The following is an 18,202-nucleotide window of genomic DNA, read 5'->3' as shown; positions in this document are numbered from 1 at the left end:
ATAGAGTGGAGCTTTAAATCTAACTCCTCTGACCCCGTTGTAAGGCTCACCCGCCAGCATTTTCTTCCTTTTTCAGTGCCGCTACGATTCAGCGGCATCAATTTGTGCCCATAACTTCTGACTGGCCGGAAGTCAGAGCTATGTGACAACTCTATGAGAGTCAGAACAAGGCTCTCATAGACTTGTATTGATTTGTCATCTCTGGCACACTTCAGGAAATACTGGAGCAGTCGGCAGGTCACAAATCCCCGGAGACCGCCCGGAGCCACGCTGGAAACAGATGAAGACGGCAGCAGGTGACTATAAGAGCGGGGGCAGGGGAGTTAGATTTAAAGCACACTCCAGAGGTGAAATAATAAATATGTGCTGGAGTGGTGCTTTAAAGGGCCTCGTATATCGGGACATCCCTGTTCAAACCCATCCCCCGGTCCATATGGACATTAAAGATGCATGTCCCTTTGCATTAATTGACGTCTTCTTTCTTGCATGTACTTTACATAGGAGTAAATGAATATAATGCGGTCTTGCTAAGTGATTCTGCTGCTAACAGATCACTGCGGGGGATCTTGTTGATCGGTTTCCAGGAGACCTGTCACATGAAGAGAGAGAACGACCCCCTTGAAGACAAATTACCCCCCCCCCATCGGTAGCGGCATCCCTCCATCATTACCTGAAAGGATCGTAAAGTCGGGACAGAAACCTCCAGAGATTTCCTCAACTTGTGAAACTAAGAAAGAAAGAAGATCAAGAGTGAAATAATGGCGGGATCTGTGGAGCATCAGGTCTATGTCCAAAGGGATTCACTGTATACACCCACAATGTGGAGCAGTATACAGATATAACTACTATATACAGTGTGTCCACCCATCTCCTGTATACACCGCACCTATATACAGCATGTCCACCCATCTCCTGTATACACCGCACCTATATACAGTGTGTCCACCACCATTAACTTGAGAACAGCGGCAGCTATAGGCATAGAAGTGGTGTCTAGGTATAGTAAAGTAGCCATGCGCTACGCAATGAAACCACCTATAGCGCCACCTGCTGGAAAACAACGGAGTTAGCATTTTTATCTCGAAAACGGAACAAGATAGAGAAAAAAAGTGAATTAAAAAATTGTAGGGCATCATCAATTCAATACGAATCGACACCTTGCACACAGAAATGCTATGATATGAAAGCCATGACCCCCCACCCCCAAATGTAACTTTGATGCTCAAAGTTTCCCCCGTCAGCTGCAATGCACATCTGGACTCTGGACAGCATACTGTATCTTGCTGTACGTTGTGCAATATGGTAGCAATTGCATAGCCCATGGCTACTTTACTATACCTAGACACCACTTTTATGCCTACAGCTGCCGCCGCTCTCAAGTTAATGGCAGTGGACAGAATGTAGGTGGACACACTGTATAGACCCACAATGTGGAGCAGTATATAGCTCTAACTACTATTTACAGTTGTGCTATGTACAGATGTGGCCTTAATCATCAGCAAGGTTATCATCACCAGGGTTCACGGTACACATCGCCTACCTCCTCAGTCAGGTTCCTCAATGCTTTGCTGTCTGTGAGGCTCCCCGGCTGCACCCCGTATTCACCCATCAGACGCTGCTCCCGTTCGTTCAGCAGGGTCTCTTTTGCCCTGAGTCGGGCGATGCTGTCTCGTGTCTGCAGCACATAAGAGAAGCCGGTTACAATGTATCCCATACAACCATCAGTAATAACAGCCCTGGCTCTAGTAGGGTGGGCCCCATCCACCTCCATAGACCCCAAAGAGACACCTTCACTGTAAATATAAATGCTTGGTTAAAGCCTCGTTCACACATCCGCATGTGACCGCCCGGAGTATGGACTGAAATGCATGGACCGGCCACGGGTCTCCCGACAGCCGCATGATATTGAGGTCCCCCCACTGTAAAGATGCCACTAATCTAAACAGATCCGGCTCACCTGGAAATCAGGGGTCTCTGCCGTGCGAGGGAATTCTCTGCCCCCAGATAATCGTGTGGGGGCCCCTGGGCCGGGGTATCGGGAGCTCAGGACGCTGGGGTCCCCTATTTGGCTTCCAATGCAGAATTTCTCTTTGTGTTTCTCCAGGAGCGCGAAGGAGCGAAAGAGCATATTACAGCTGCGGCAGCGGTGACTGCCGAGGTCCGCCATCTCCTGCAGGGCAAGAAGACACGGCCAGGAGGGGCCCGTATGAGCCATGGGGGACGAGCCAGGAGGCAACAGAGGCGCGGGAAACGCCCCACACGGGTCACCGAAACCCCACATCAGCCACTGACCCCAACCAGAGCCTCAATCCAACCAGGTTACTGAGATGGTCACTGCACCCCAATACTGGTCACCATCTATAGGGTCACCCACACCCCAATACTGGTCACCATCTACAGGGTCACCCACACCCCAATACTGGTCAACATCTACAGGGTCACCCGCACCCCAAAACTGGTCACCATCTATAGGGTCACCCGCACCCCAATACTGCTCCCTATCTATAGGGTCACCCACACCCCAATACTGGTCACCATCTATAGGGTCACCCACACCCCAATACTGCTCCCCATCTATAGGGTCACCCACACCCCAATACTGGTCCCCATCTACAGGGTCACCCACACCCCAATCCTGGTCACTATCTACAGGGTCACCCGCACCCCAAAACTGGTCACCATCTATAGGGTCACCCGCACCCCAATACTGCTCCCCATCTATAGGGTCACCCACACCCCAATACTGGTCACCATCTATAGGGTCACCCACACCCCAATACTGGCCCCCATCTATAGGGTCACCCACACCCCAATACTGCTCCCCATCTATAGGGTCACCTGCACCCCAATACTGGTCACCATCTATAGGGTCACCCACACCCCAATACTGGTCCCCATCTACAGGGTCACCCGCACCCCAATACTGGTCCCCATCTATAGGGTCACCCACACCCCAATACTGCTCCCCATCTATAGGGTCACCTGCACCCCAATACTGGTCACCATCTATAGGGTCACCCACACCCCAATACTGGTCCCCATCTACAGGGTCACCCGCACCCCAATACTGGTCACTGTCACTACTACAGGGTCACCCACACCCCAATACTGGTCACCATCTATGGGGTCACCCGCACCCCAATACTGGTCACCATCTACAGGGTCACGCACACCCCAATACTGGTCCCCATCTATAGGGTCACCCACACCCCAATACTGGTCACTGTCACTACTACAGGGTCACCCACACCCCAATACTGGTCACCATCTACAGGGTCATGCACACCCCAATACTGGTCACCATCTATAGGGTCACCCACACCCCAATACTGGTCACCATCTATAGGGTCACCCACACCCCGATACTGGTCCACATCTATAGGGTGACCCATACCCCAATACTGGTCACCATCTATGGGGTCACCCGCACCCCAATACTGGTCACTACTACAGGGTCACCACACCCCAATACTGGTCACCATCTATGGGGTCACCCACACCCCAATACTGGTCACCATCTACAGGGTTACCCACACCCCAATACTGGTCCCCATCTATAGGGTCACGCACACCCCAATACTGGTCCCCATCTATAGGGTCACCCACACCCCAATACTGGTCACTGTCACTACTACAGGGTCACCCACACCCCAATACTGGTCACCATCTATAGGGTCACCCACACCCCAATACTGGTCCCCATCTACAGGGTCACCCGCACCCCAATACTGGTCACTGTTACTACTACAGGGTCACCCGCACCCCAATACTGGTCACTGTCACTACTACAGGGTCACCCACACCCCAATACTGGTCACCATCTATGGGGTCACCCGCACCCCAATACTGGTCACCATCTACAGGGTCACGCACACCCCAATACTGGTCACCATCTATAGGGTCACCCACACCCCAATACTGGTCACCATCTATAGGGTCACCCACACCCCAATACTGGTCACCATCTATGGGGTCACCCACACCCCAATACTGGTCACTGTCACTACTACAGGGTCACCCACACCCCAATACTGGTCACCATCTACAGGGTCACGCACACCCCAATACTGGTCCCCATCTATAGGGTCACCCACACCCCAATACTGGTCCCCATTTATAGGGTGACCCATACCCCAATACTGGTCACCATCTATGGGGTCACCCACACCCCAATACTGGTCACTGTCACTACTACAGGGTCACCCGCACCCCAATACTGGTCACTGTCACTACTACAGGGTCACCCACACCCCAATACTGGTCACCATCTATGGGGTCACCCGCACCCCAATACTGGTCACCATCTACAGGGTCACGCACACCCCAATACTGGTCACCATCTATAGGGTCACCCACACCCCAATACTGGTCACCATCTATAGGGTCACCCACACCCCAATACTGGTCACCATCTATGGGGTCACCCACACCCCAATACTGGTCACTGTCACTACTACAGGGTCACGCACACCCCAATACTGGTCCCCATCTATAGGGTCACCCACACCCCAATACTGGTCACTACTACAGGGTCACCACACCCCAATACTGGTCACTGTCACTACTACAGGGTCACCCACACCCCAATACTGGTCACCATCTACAGGGTGACCCATACCCCAATACTGGTCACTGTCACTACTACAGGGTCACCCGCACCCCAATACTGGTCACCATCTACAGGGTCACGCACACGCCAATACTGGTCCCCATCTACAGGGTCACCCACACCCCAATACTGGTCCCCATCTATAGGGTCACCCACACCCCAATACTGGTCCCTTGCACCTCACCCGGGTCCCCCTGGTCACTGTCACTACTACAGGGTCACCCGCACCCCAATACTGGTCACCATCTATAGGGTCGCACACACCCCAATACTGGTCCCTTGCACCTCACCCGGGTCCCCCTGGGATCTCGGGGTCACTCGCACTCGGGCTGCAGCCTTCAGGTGAAGTTTGCTGGAAGCGGCGCCGGTCGCCATGGAGACGGCGGGACGGGACAGGGGCGGAGCCTGGTTCTTGCACTGCGCTCTGATTGGGGCTGTACCATTACTGTTCGGGAGGGGTACTTGCCTGCCTGATGCCGCCGGTCCTGTACAACATCTACAGTCTCCTCCCCCGGGCTCCATTTTATGGTACAGCCCTCCCTTCTCTATATACAGTGGAGCAGAGTCCGGAGCGATGAGGACAGCGCCGCTGCCAGAAGAGACAATGCACCGCTCAGCACAGCACAGCTCAGCACAGCACAGCTCAGCACAGCACAGCTCAGCACAGCACCGCTCAGCACAGCACAGCACCGCACAGCACCGCTCAGCACAGCACAGCACAGCTCAGCTCAGCACAGCTCAGCACCGCACAGCACCGCACCGCTAAGCACAGCACCGCTAAGCACAGCACCGCTAAGCACAGCACCGCTCAGCACAGCACAGCTCAGCACCGCACAGCACCGCTCAGCACAGCACCGCTAAGCACAGCACCGCTCAGCACAGCACAGCTCAGCACCGCTCAGCTCAGCACCGCACAGCACCGCTCAGCACAGCTCAGCACAGCACCGCTAAGCACCGCACCGCACAGCACAGCACCGCACCGCTCAGCACCGCTCAGCACAGCACAGCTCAGCACAGCACCGCTAAGCACAGCACCGCTCAGCACAGCACAGCACCGCTCAGCACAGCACCGCTCAGCACAGCACCGCTCAGCACAGCACAGCACCGCTCAGCACAGCACCGCTCAGCACAGCATAGCACCGCTCAGCACAGCACAGCACCGCTCAGCACAGCACCGCTCAGCACCGCTCAGCACAGCACAGCTCAGCACAGCACCGCTCAGCACAGCACCGCTCAGCATAGCACAGCTCAGCACAGCTCAGCACAGCACCGCTCAGCACAGCACCGCTCAGCACAGCACAGCACAGCTCAGCACAGCACAGCTCAGCACAGCACCACTCAACACAGCACAGCACCGCTCAGCTCCACGCTTATGTTCTTAATTGCATGTCTTGTGGTTTTATTTATTTTTCATTAAAAACTATTTTCGTTATTGGGTGCTGCACAAGCTCTGACTGCAAAATGCATTAACTCAGACCCTGTCAGTGATCTGCTTCTGATGGAAGAGTCTGACTCCTCTCTTTCCAGTTACTTTATCAACACAGACCACATCAAAGTAGAGTGCTGCAAAGAAAAAGAGCCAAGTGTGCACCATTACCTTCAGCTCAGAATACATACTAATACATAAATATATACATAAATATATATATATACATAAATATATATATATATATATATATATATATATATATATATATATATATATACACACACACATTATATATATATGTACCATCACCCATTCCCTGTAGACTGTGAGCCCTCGCGGGCAGGGTCCTCTCTCCTCCTATACCAGTCTGTCTTGTACTGTTAATGATTGTTGTACATATACCCTCTTTCACTTGTAAAGCGCCATGGAATAAATGGCGCTATAATAATAAATAATAATAATAATAATAATAATATATAAAATTTTAAATTAGACTTTCTGCTCCTTGATTGGATCGCTAAAGAAGAGGGAGCGGCTGGTGCAGATCACATTTGCTATTCTATTTTTCTTGTGTTCTCTTAATAGCAAGAGAAAAGCAGAACTCCTCTTGGACCCTGATGCAGCAGCATCCAACACAGACTTTCCAAAGACTGATCAGAGGTGTACTCTCTTTTGTATCTCTGACCACCGCTTTCTTACGATGGTCATGTGTATTATCACTTCGGCCCTTGTGGTTTATTTAGACTGTAACGTCCTGTGGTTTCAGGAAGTAAAACACGCACATTAGCAGCAATCGTCAGATCCCACCACCATCTTTTGTAGTATTGAAGTATCTAATGCGTGTGTGCAAAGGTCATTGTGAAGGGAGGGGGAGGAGGTGAACTGTGATATCTCCTATGGCAAATGGTGGATTGTTATCAGCTGTGTGTGTGGAGGTGTCATCAGTCATTGTGATTCTGCCTCTGATGATAAGGAGCCTGCTGAAAACTATTTGGCTATGTGCCCACGGGATTCTGCATCCGCGGATTTTTCTGCAGCTAAATCCGCAGCATTCCCCCGGGAACCGCACCTTTCCATAGGTGCTGATTTGACGCAGATTTCGTTGCGGATTTTGCTTTTTTTTTTTTTTTTTTGACATTCACTTGCATAGGCAAAATCCACAGGTAAATCCGCAGGAATAATTGACATGCTGCAGATTTTTCCACAGGGAAATTTGCATTATTTCCGCTGCGGGAAAAAAAACGCAGCGTGGGCACAGCAGTTCCCAAATGCCATAGAAATGGCTGGGGAGTAGCTGTGCTGCAGATTGTTGAAAAATCCGTGGAATTTCCGCAAGAAATCCGCAGCGTGGGCACATAGCCTTCAAGTTATGATAGGTACCTCGACTTTGCTGATCTATATGTAGCACAAAAAGCCGGAGAATCATTTCCTTTCAAGATTTGAACTGCAGGCTCCCCATGTGCTAAGTCAGGGGCTGCATCACACACCTGTGTCACAGCAAAGCACAGATCCGAACCCAACGGCCTGATGCGCCTATATGCTGCTGTCAGTTTTGGCTCAGATCATCTGCAGCCCCCGTCCAGATGAATGATCCCAGGGCCAGAGTCCAAAACGTGCCAGAGGCGGGCGTCATTCTGTTATGATTGTGTCTGAAACTTTTCCACTGTTTATTATCAAACAATAACAAAACGTGGATTTTTTTTTTTTTTTTTAAATTGTAATTGGGCACAAACTTTAGATGAGTAAATATCGCAATGTATTATTTTGTTGGTTTTGCCATTTTCAAACGTGAACAGGTCCATAAAGGACACACACCACGTCACCACCATATTTTCAGTCTAAGGCCCTGAGCCCACGCTGCGGAATTATCGCAGAATTTGCCCCGTTTTTTCGCTGATTTCTCAAAAATCAACAGTACAGTGAGTCCCCAGCCATTTCTATGGGATTTTGGAAGTCTTGTGCACATGCTGCGTTTTTTTTTACGCAGCTGAAATAGTGCAGATTTCCTTGCGGAAATATCTGCAGCATGTCCATGATTCCTCTGGATTTAGCCAATGCAAGTGAATGTGAGGTCAAAAATCCGCAACAAACCACAGGTCTGTTCCCACAGGGTTATGTTCCTGTTTTTGGTGCATATTTTCCCACCAAAATCCGCATCAAATGCCACAATAAAAACGCACCAAAGTTTTGGTACAATTTTCTGGGATCTACTGTATATTTTGCTGCAGAATAATCTGCACAATCTTTTGTCTGTGGGCACATAGCCTAAGTGCGATCGGATAGAACAGTGGATCACACACCTACCATTGTTATTGTAAGGGGCCATGAGAGAGGGGGGTGGGTAGACAAGAAAAAAAAAAAAAAAAAGGGGGTGGGTAAACAAGAGGGGAGAGACATGGGGAAAAAAAAGGGGGTGATGCGTAGACAAGACAAGAAAAAAAAGGGGGTGGGAGGGGGGTGGGTAGACAAGAGGGGAGAGACATGGGAAAAAAAAGGGGGGTGGGTAGACAAGCAGGGACAAAAAAAAAAAAAAAAAAAAAAAAAAAGGGAAAAAGAATTGCAGCATGCATGATTTGCATCCATAAATCAGTCAGCGCTCAGCCCTGCAAGTATGCGAGTCAATTGATCCATCGGGGAAAAAAAAAAAAAAAATAAAAACTTGAACAGCAGTTGAATGACATGAGCGGTCCAATTTTCACAGACTGGCAGAATGGAGAAGTTTTTGCCCCCATCCCAGAAAATCAGATCGCACGCTGATCAAGGCGATTAGCATAAATTGGACCGATTTCCTCGGATGTGAAGCTGAAACACTGTCAGCAGATACTGGTGGTAATGGAGGGAAACATACGATCATGATGGATCCTATCAAAATGGAAAGAATTCAGAATTGTGTTCATAGCATCCGTATTTAATGTATCCCCATCCCCCCACCCAAAAAAAGTGAACAAATTGCACCCAATGTCTATTTTTTTTTTTTTTAAAACTGTCTTTAAGTGTAATAACCCACCTGTATGCCAGCCAGACACTCCTATGAAGCTGCAAAAACTGCCCAGTGCTAAGAATTATAACCCCTTTAAGACCAGACCCATCATTACAGCACATGTAACCTTATTTTTCATTTTGGCACAAAATAAATGTTTGTTTGTTTTTTTTTAAATAAACCCTTTATAGATGCCAAAGAATAGAATACAATAAAAGTTGCAATAAAATGTAGGATTTTTTTTTTCTTTTAGACAACATGCAGCATATGGTCCCATCCCACATGAGAAGTCAGATCTTGGCAATTATGCCACAAAAAAAAATAAAAAAAAGTTTGCCCCAAGTTAGGAGGTTCTAGCTTCCTGATCGCGTGGGTCGCACAGTTGGACACTAAACGAGTCTTTTTAGGCTACATGCGCACGCTGCTTTTTTTGCTGCGTTTTTGGCTGCAGTTTTGTTGTCAGAACTTTGACATTTGACTTCCCAGCAAAGTCTATGAGAAGTCAGATTTGCTGCGCACATTGCAGTTTGTCAGCGTTTTGTCAAAAGTTCGTGACAAAAACAAAAATGCAGCCTGTTCATTCTTCCTGCGTTTTTCCTCAACATTTGTCACAAAAACGCAGCAAAAACGCATGGTGTGAAAAACGCACCTACAATTACAAGCATTTTTTGTGACATTTCCAGGCGCTCTCTGACAAGGTGCAGTTTTGGCTGCAGTTTGTGAACACAAAAAGATGCAGAGTGCGCATGTAGCCTAAGGCTATGTGCACACGCTGCGTTTTTTTGACGCTGCGTTTTTGGCCGCTAAAAATGCATCCGCGGCAAAAAAACGCATGCGTTTTTACCGCGATTTGGTGAGTTTTTGGCTGTGTTCTGCTGCGTTTTTCCAATGCATTGCATGGGGGGAAAACGCAGAAAAATTCAGGAAAGAATTGACATGTCCATTTTTTTTTTTTAAGCTCAAGAACACAGCTGAAAAAAAAAAAAGTTGTGTGCGGACAGCAAAAATGAAAAAGACTTTGCTGGGGAAGGAAAGTCATGCAGTTTTTAGACCAAAAACGCACCCGAAAAACGCACTGTGTGCACATAGCCTAAGTCACATCTGAATGGCTGACAAGTTGAGCATGCAGAATTATTCTCACCACTATAGAACTGCTGGAGAAAGCCGAGCGTCGGGCCCAGCAGCCCCTCCAAGAATAAATGGATCCCCCCGTGATTTGGAAGTTATCCCCTAACCACTTAACTTGGCAAAAATCCTTTAAAAAAGGGGTTTTCCAAGAATAATGTTTATCTTTAAATGGCAGCGGCATTCCCCATCACAATGAACTTTGATAGTCACTTATATGTTATCAAAAGTACCTGTTTTGCCCACTTTATAGCGGTCACATGACCCCACCCTTCTCTGATGGGATCCGGCCAGGTTTACCAGTCACATTGCACTTTAGGGCATCAATATGTAGTGAAACCGTGCACGTGAGGACCCCGCATTCTGCATTGTCAAACACAGAACTTTGTGCCCCATGTGACCAGGAGACACTACCAGAACTAGAGAAAAGGAGGGCATGTGACTGATGTAAAGAGGTGGGGAAAGCAGGTCATTTAGCAAAAGTTCTTTGTGGTGGGGCTGTCCATTAAAAATGTTATTCCTGGAAAACCCCTGTAAGGCCGGGGTCACTTGTAAGAGACTCGTGCAAATATCGCATTGCATCATCCAGCACGGCCACACACACTGCTGACAGGAGTGTCTCAGCTGCATAGGAATACATGCAACGGACCCGCTCCTGCCAGGGGAGAATGCAGCCGTGCAGAGTGATGTCAGAGACTCGCGCAAGTATCGCATTGCATCACCCGGCACGGCCGCGCACACTCCATACAGGAGCGGGTCCATTGCATGTATTCCTATGCAGCTGAGACGCTCCAGTACGGAGAGTGTGCGGCCGTGCAGGGTGATGTGATGCGATACTTGCACGAGTCTCTGACAAGTGACTCCGGCCTAAAGGCAGCTTTACACGCTGCGATATCGGTACCGATATCGCTAGTGTGGGTACCCGCCCCCATCTGTTGTGCGACACGGGCAAATCGCTGCCCGTGCCGCACAGCATCGCCCAGACCAGTCACACTACTTACCTGCCCGGCGACGTCGCTGTGACCGGCGAACCGCCTACTTTCTAAGGGGGCGGTTCGTTCAGCGTCACAGCTGCGTCACTGAACCGCCGCCCAATAGAAGCGGAGGGGCGGAGATGAGCGGGACGTAACATCCCGCCCACCTCCTTCCTTCCGCATTGCGGCCGGGACGCAGGTAAGGAGAGCTTCCTCGTTCCTGCGGGGTCACACGGAGCGATGTGTGCTGCCCGAGGAACAACTTAGTTACTGCTGCAGTAACGATATTTGAGAATGGACCCCCATGTCACCGATGAGCGATTTTGCACGTTTTTGCGACGATGAAAAATCGTTCATAGGTGTCACACACAACGGCATCGCTAATGCGGCCGGATGTGCGTCACCAATTCCGTGACCCCCAACGACTCCGCATTAGCGATATCGTAGCGTGTAAAGCCCCCTTTAGTGTTCTTTTCAATTGTGGAAAAAGGGATGATGGTAATTACCTATATTTTTTTTTCACGGGTTCCGTTTAAATGAATTGTATAATATTTGCATGCTCTATTCAGGCAATTTCTAGTTATTTTACAACTAGATTAAGGCCACAGTCACATGTCCAGTAATCATCCGTTAGAACAGATCAAGCATCAATCTGTGGGCAAAAATAATAATGTTGGGCAAACCACTATTTTGTCCATTTTGAAAAAATTGATTTTTGCAGGATATATTTTTTTTAAACATGAAAGTCTATGGAAAAAAAGATCAGTTAAATGATTGGTATAAGCCATTTTTCTTTTATTTGTAACAGATCCATTTTTTGCTTACTAGATTAGTTGCAAATGGAATATAAAGTAGCAATCAAGTGAACGGATCCATTAAGCTAAAAATGGACAGGTATTAAATCTATGAAAAAGACAGAATGTTAGGCCGATTTCACACTGTTTTCCCATCCTTGTTCAGTGGTCCCATCGGGGCTTACATCAAAACTCCCCGCAAAATGGGTTTCGGACATATGCGCCGACGAGGCCACTGAGTACAATGATACAGTCATCGTGTGCTGTTGTGCACCATTTTAGGGGGTACATGCCTATCGGAGGCAGACACTGCGGTTGGGTGTCCACCTCCAGTAAGTGTATACTGCCAAAAATGGTGCACGACAGAACATGGAGACTCAGTCTGCACCATTATAGTCAGTGGACCCATTGGTGCATATGTCCAAAACCAGTTTTGCAACGGTGTCGGACGGAAGCCCCAACGGGACCACTGAATGGGGATGGGAACGCAGTGTGAGAGCGGCCTTAAGGCTTGCTCACGCTGGTGTACAAGAAAAAGAGAATTTTGTTACTTACCGTAAATTCTTTTTCTTATAGTTCCGTCATGGGAGACCCAGACCATGGGTGTATAGCTACTGCCCCCGGAGGACACACAAAGTTACTACACTCAAAACGTGTAGCTCCTCCCTCCTAGCATATACACCCCCTGCTAGCCAGTCCTAGCCAGTTTAGTGCAAAAGCTGAAGGAGGACATCCACCCACAAGAAGAGACAGAGTAAAATCCGGAAGAACCGGAACCTCTGTCTACAACAATAACAGCCGGTGAAGACACACGGAACAAGAAACCTGCCAACAGGCAATAGGGAGGGTGCTGGGTCTCCCATGACGGAACTATAAGAAAAAGAATTTACGGTAAGTAACAAAATTCTCTTTTTCTTTATCGTTCCTATGGGAGACCCAGACCATGGGACGTTCAAAAGCAGTCCATGGGTGGGAATAAACAGACAACTGAGAAGCAGGCAAACCCAACTTCACAAATGGGCGACAGACGCCTGAAAGATGCGTCTGCCCAAGCCCGCGTCTGCCAAAGCAAGAGCATGCCTTGGATAGAGCTTCGAAAAAGTATGCAGACTAATTCGAGCTGCAGTCTGACAGACCTACTGAGCCGTAGCCTGGCGTGAAAGCCCAAAAGGCACCGACAGGTCTGATCAAATGTGCTCTAATCCCCGGCGGGGAAGGCACTTGAGTACACTTGTAGGCCTCGGAAATGGCCGACCTAAGCCAACGAACCAGGGTCGGCTTAGATGCCGAGAGACCGCTACGCTGACTAGCAGTCAGTACTAGAGAGAGGTGCACCGCCTAATAACGGCGGTGCGAGACACATAGATCCGGGGCGCCCGCACCAGATCCAGGATATGCAACGCTTCCTCAAAGCGATGAACAGGAGCCGGACAAAAGGAAGGCAGGAAAATTGCCCCGGATAAGGTGGAAGCTGTAACCACCTTAGGGAAAAAAGTCCGGAGTCGGACGGAGACCACCTTGTCTTGATGCAAAAGACCAAAAAAAGGGGGTGACTCAGAGAAAGTGCCGCCAGAACTCCCTGGCGGGAAATTATAGCCACTAGAAAGACTACTTTCTGTGAAATATGAAACAAAGAAACCTCCCTAAGAGGCGCAAAGGGGGGTTTCCGGGAACCGGGAGGACCGGATTAAGGTCCTAGGGCTCCATAGGCCGCCGGAAAGGCGGAATGATGTGAGATGCGCCCTTAAAGGAGCGCACCGGAGCCAGCCGGACGATACGCCGCTGGCACATACTGACAGAGCCGAGACCTGTCCCTTAATGAGGGATAGTCCTAGCTGTAGACCGGACTGTGGAAGGGACAGGAGGGTCGGCAAGGCTAAAAAGGTCCAAGGACACTTTGGAGCTCGAGTCATAACGGAGATGACTTCAGGAAGGATACCAGAAGTCGCCAAGATCCAGGACTCAATAGCTACGCCGTCAATCTGAGAATCCAGAATTCTGACGGAAAAAACGGACCTTTTGAGAAAAGGTCTGGACGGTCCGGAAGATGCCATGGCAACCTAACGGACAAAAGGAGCAGGTCAGGGTACCAAGCCTGCCTGGGTCAGTCTGGAGTAAGAGAATGACCCGACGGCCCCCTTTACTGATCTTGCGCAGGACTCTGGGCAAGAGGTAGAGACGAAGCTGGGATCAAACATGAGCCAGTGTGTCTACCGCAAAACCTGAGGATTGTGGACCACGGTTGGACAGCTGAAATAGTCTGCCTCGCAGTTTTGACATCTAGGATGTGGGCTGCGGATACGGTGGACTAGGAGTCCCTTGTCCACTGAAGAATGTTGAGGCGCCAAGATTGCCAGGCGGCTGAGTGTCCCGCCCTGGAAGTCGATGTAGGAAAACGCTGTCACGTTTTCCGACTGGACTCGAATGTGCCTAGCCGCCAACAGATGGTGAAGGCTTAGAGAGCTAGAAAAAGAGCTCTGATTTCCAGCCTATTGATCCAGAGGGCTGATGCGGACAGAGTCCAAGCGCCCTGCGCTCCACGGTGGAGATATACTGCTCCCAAGGCGGAAAGACCAGCACCCTGGTGAGGATCACCCGGGACGGGGCCAGGAAGGAGCGTCCCTGAGACAGAGTGGCCGAAACCACCACTGAAAACGAGCCCCTGGTCAGTGGCAAAGCCACCACCCCGTGGAAGGAGGGAGTTCGCGTGTACAGCGGAAAACATCCAGTCTCAGAGGACGCAGGAGAAACTGGGCAAGGAATCGCTTCCATTGCCGCCACCGTCTGACCAGCACCTGTATTTGGTGTCTGATAGAACGACGTCGACCGCCAGCGGAGGGACTACTGATCGACTAAGAGCAGCTTCACAAGAGCCGACAGAGTCTCGAATTGCGTCCCTGAGAACCTCTGGTTCGAAGTCAGAGTGGACTTGAACAGAATGACAAGCCACCCGAATAGGTTAGAGTGGCGAGAGTAAGCGAAGTACTCTGCTAAGAGTCTGCACTGGATGAAGCCCCGAGAAGAAGGCCGTCCAGGGCAAACGATCACTGCCAATCCCTAGGGGTGCAGGACCTTAATCACAGCAGCCCCAATGAGAATACTCGAGGGGCCGTGGCTAACCCCAAGGGAAGAGCCACGAATTGGACCACTCCGATGGCAAAACGTAGTCAACGCTGGTGTGAAACTGCGATTGACCCCTGCCGAAAAGCATCTCAGATGCCGATGGCTGCTAGGGAATCTCCTTGGGTTCTTGATTGATCCGGTGAAAAAAAACACACGGAACAAGACCGAGGCTCCATGTGAAAACGCCACACCTGACCATGCTGAAAAAGCTAAAGATCTAGGTCGGAAGGCACCGCCCTCTTCGGGGACTAGAAATAGATTTGAACAAAAATCTCAGAACCGTTCCCAGTCGAGAACCGGTACAAATTACTCCATTGGCCTGCAAGAAATGCCACGGCCTGTGAGAAGGCGGCGGCCTTGGAGCCGGGAGGTGACAGAAAAAAATCTGTTAGGCGGGTGGACAGAAATCCATCCTGTAGCCATGGGAGATATGATCCCGCCCCCACTGAACGGAGACGTGGTAGAACCATACGTCGCCAAGTGGAGAGAGCCTGCCACCGACCAAGGAGGTGGTTGGCGTGGCTAGATAGCTCGGAGGAAGCTGACTCCGTGGTAGCATCTCCTGCGGTCTTTTGAAGACGCAGCTTCAAGCTATTTGGTTCTATGAACCAAGGCCGAGCTAGAGGACGATCAGATGGAGGAACGGAAACCACCAAAACCTCAACTGATTCCCGTCCTGGACAGGTTCCCTGGTTTAGGTTTGTGGCAAGGAAGAACTCTCCCCGCCAAGAGCTTCCTGAATTTCATCCAGTTGGTTCCGAAGAGACTGGTCCCACCAAAGGGGAGCCCAGCAAGGAACCCCTATAGAGGCATCTGCTTTCCATTACCGAAGCCACAGGAGCCTGCGGATAGCGAGGAAAGTAGCCAAGACCACCGCCGTGCGGTGTCCAGCATGGCATAGGATGAAAAGACTGAAGTCTGGAAGTTCAGGCAACCGTTTTGGGCATAGAGTCCCTGTGAGGGAATGCATCTCCTCCAGACAAGCAGAGAAGGTACAAAAGAACCGCACTGCCGTAAAGCTGAGGAGAACGAAGCTGCTGCCGCCCCAATACCGACTTGGCCCAAGGACAACCGGGCGGACCGCAGAACCGTAAGTGAGGAGCCATCAGGCACTGACATAACGGCCCGGGCTGAGCCACCTGAGGTGACTGAGCCCACTTCTTGACCACCATTGGTGGACAGGGGAAACACAGTCCTCAGAATCACGCTTCATGGGAAGCGACTGTCAGAGCGGACCCTGGGCTTGGTCACAGGGGCCTGAAAACTGGAGTGGTTAAGGAACACACTTTGTGTTCTCCTAGGTAAGGTAACTCCGGCGGATTGGGGTCCAGTACAAAATTAATGTACCATGGGAGCCCTATAGAGGTGCCGTCAGCCACTGATACAACTATCCGGGCTGAAAGTCTGGACACTGGAGGGGCCACGTTTGGCGAATGAGTACACTCCTTGACCACCTCTGATGGGAGGGGGAAACAGGCCGCAGAACCCCGCTTTGGGGTCTGCAGGACAGGCTGTGAGCTTGGACGCAGCAGGCTGAAAACTGGAGTGGTTAAAGAACACACTCCTCATCCTGTTAAAGGTATACTGATGCCTTTCTGCCAGCGGGGAATACTCCCCTGATACGGGCGGATGGAGGTCCAGTACAAGTATAATGGACGCAATCCAATCATTCGGCTCTGCGTCACGTACGGACGGATCAATGTACATAAAGTAGCGTCCGAGCCCCTGGTAGAGACATCCTCCTCGTCCAGTCAGTCAGCTCGTAATCGGAGCTGCGGGACGGGGAAGGACAGGGGACCCTGCGTCTCCCTGTCAGGAGGACGGGGTCTGAGCCCAGAAGGAGAGTCCTTTGTGAGCTTTATTGAGCGAGCTGAAGCAGAAAACGCCCTGAGAGGGGAGCTGCATGCTCAGCAGATGCCAGGACAGCCGACCCCTGGAAATAGGATTCCCTCAGGGGTCAGCCACCGAAACCGGAGCAGATGGAGGGGCCACTAATTAGCAATCATTCGGCTCTGCCTCCAAGCTGAGGGGCCACCATGGTTATGAGCTCGGTACAGCCGTACGAGACTACCTGCAGTGCATAATAAAAACAGCCTGCAGCCCTGCTCTGTGAGACATGCTGCAGAGGTGGGGGCTCTGTCAAGACTGGCCCCCAGCATATATAAACCGATAAAACAAGCAGCTGCACAACCGGAGGTTGTGGCTGCCAATCGTTTAAACAGACATGTCTGTGCCCCCTGGTCCCTCAGCCCAGGTCCCCACTTGTCACACTGTGGAATCTCTGTGCCTCTGCAGGCACAGAGAACGCTGAGAACATGGCGACCGGAGCGAGGAGAGGGGGAGGGGCCTACTCTTAGAGCGGCAAAAGGATTCCCTCAGTGAGGTAGCCAGGGGAGGGAATCCTTCCTCAATGAGGAGTGTCCCTTCCCTTGTGCTGCGCAGCCGCTGGGCGGAGCTACACTGCCTCTCTGCAAGACTGACATGCAGAGACAGTGGAAACCGAAACTAGGCCTCAGGCGAAGCCGGGGCCTAGAGTAAAACATGCGGCCGGCGTGCAGGCACCATCGGCGCGGTTCTCCAGTGAAAACTGGAGAACCGGCCGGAAATGTTAACACCAAACATAAAACACACTCCCCCAATAAATAAACATAAAGGACCCTTGGAAAGACCACTTTCTGTGGTAATAACGTCTCATATACTTAGCTTGAGACGCAGGTTGCCAGGTTCCTGGGGGATGATAGCTCCGTCCAGCAGGGTCCTGCAAAAGGGCTGCGGATGGAGACCGGTCTCCTGCAAAGCAGTGAGAACCGTGTTGGCTCCCACTTCAAGCCAGAGCCCCAGCATGGGATGGTGAAGGAGCGCGGCATGAAAGGGATACAGCCCTGAAATCAACCTTAACAGCACCGCCGCCAGGGGGGTGAGAAGGGACATGCCGGGAGTCCAGTGGACCCGCTTTTCTTCCAAATCTTTGTCCAAAAGGAAAAATCAAAAATCAAAATCAGAGAATGCATGTGTGTGTGACCTCCTGAAACACAAAGCATTAAACTGGCTAGGACTGGCTAGCAGGGGGTGTATATGCTAGGAGGGAGGAGCTACACGTTTGAGTGTAGTAACTTTGTGTGTCCTCCGGAGGCAGTAGCTATACACCCATGGTCTGGGTCTCCCATA

General features: G+C 50.6%; 1 protein-coding gene across 1 annotated transcript in view; it reads right to left on the bottom strand.

The window, feature by feature from the left end:
- CCDC17 (coiled-coil domain containing 17) overlaps window positions 1–4,983 on the bottom strand; it is a 36,130-nt gene extending 31,147 nt beyond the window's left edge. The window contains exons 1-4 of the mRNA XM_075321172.1: window positions 4,900–4,983; window positions 1,958–2,170; window positions 1,541–1,675; window positions 671–727 (exon numbers count right to left, since the gene is read on the bottom strand). Of these exons, the coding sequence (XP_075177287.1) occupies window positions 671–727; window positions 1,541–1,675; window positions 1,958–2,167 (402 nt within the window). The 5' untranslated portion in view covers window positions 2,168–2,170; window positions 4,900–4,983. The remainder of the gene's footprint in view (window positions 1–670; window positions 728–1,540; window positions 1,676–1,957; window positions 2,171–4,899) is intronic.
- Between the last annotated feature and the right edge of the window lie 13,219 nt (window positions 4,984–18,202).

The sequence above is a fragment of the Anomaloglossus baeobatrachus genome, chromosome 8, assembly GCF_048569485.1.
Source record: "Anomaloglossus baeobatrachus isolate aAnoBae1 chromosome 8, aAnoBae1.hap1, whole genome shotgun sequence".
NCBI classification, from domain to species: Eukaryota; Metazoa; Chordata; class Amphibia; order Anura; family Aromobatidae; genus Anomaloglossus; species Anomaloglossus baeobatrachus.
Note: the sequence above shows the minus strand (reverse complement) of the source record. Positions and strands in the feature narration are given on the sequence as shown.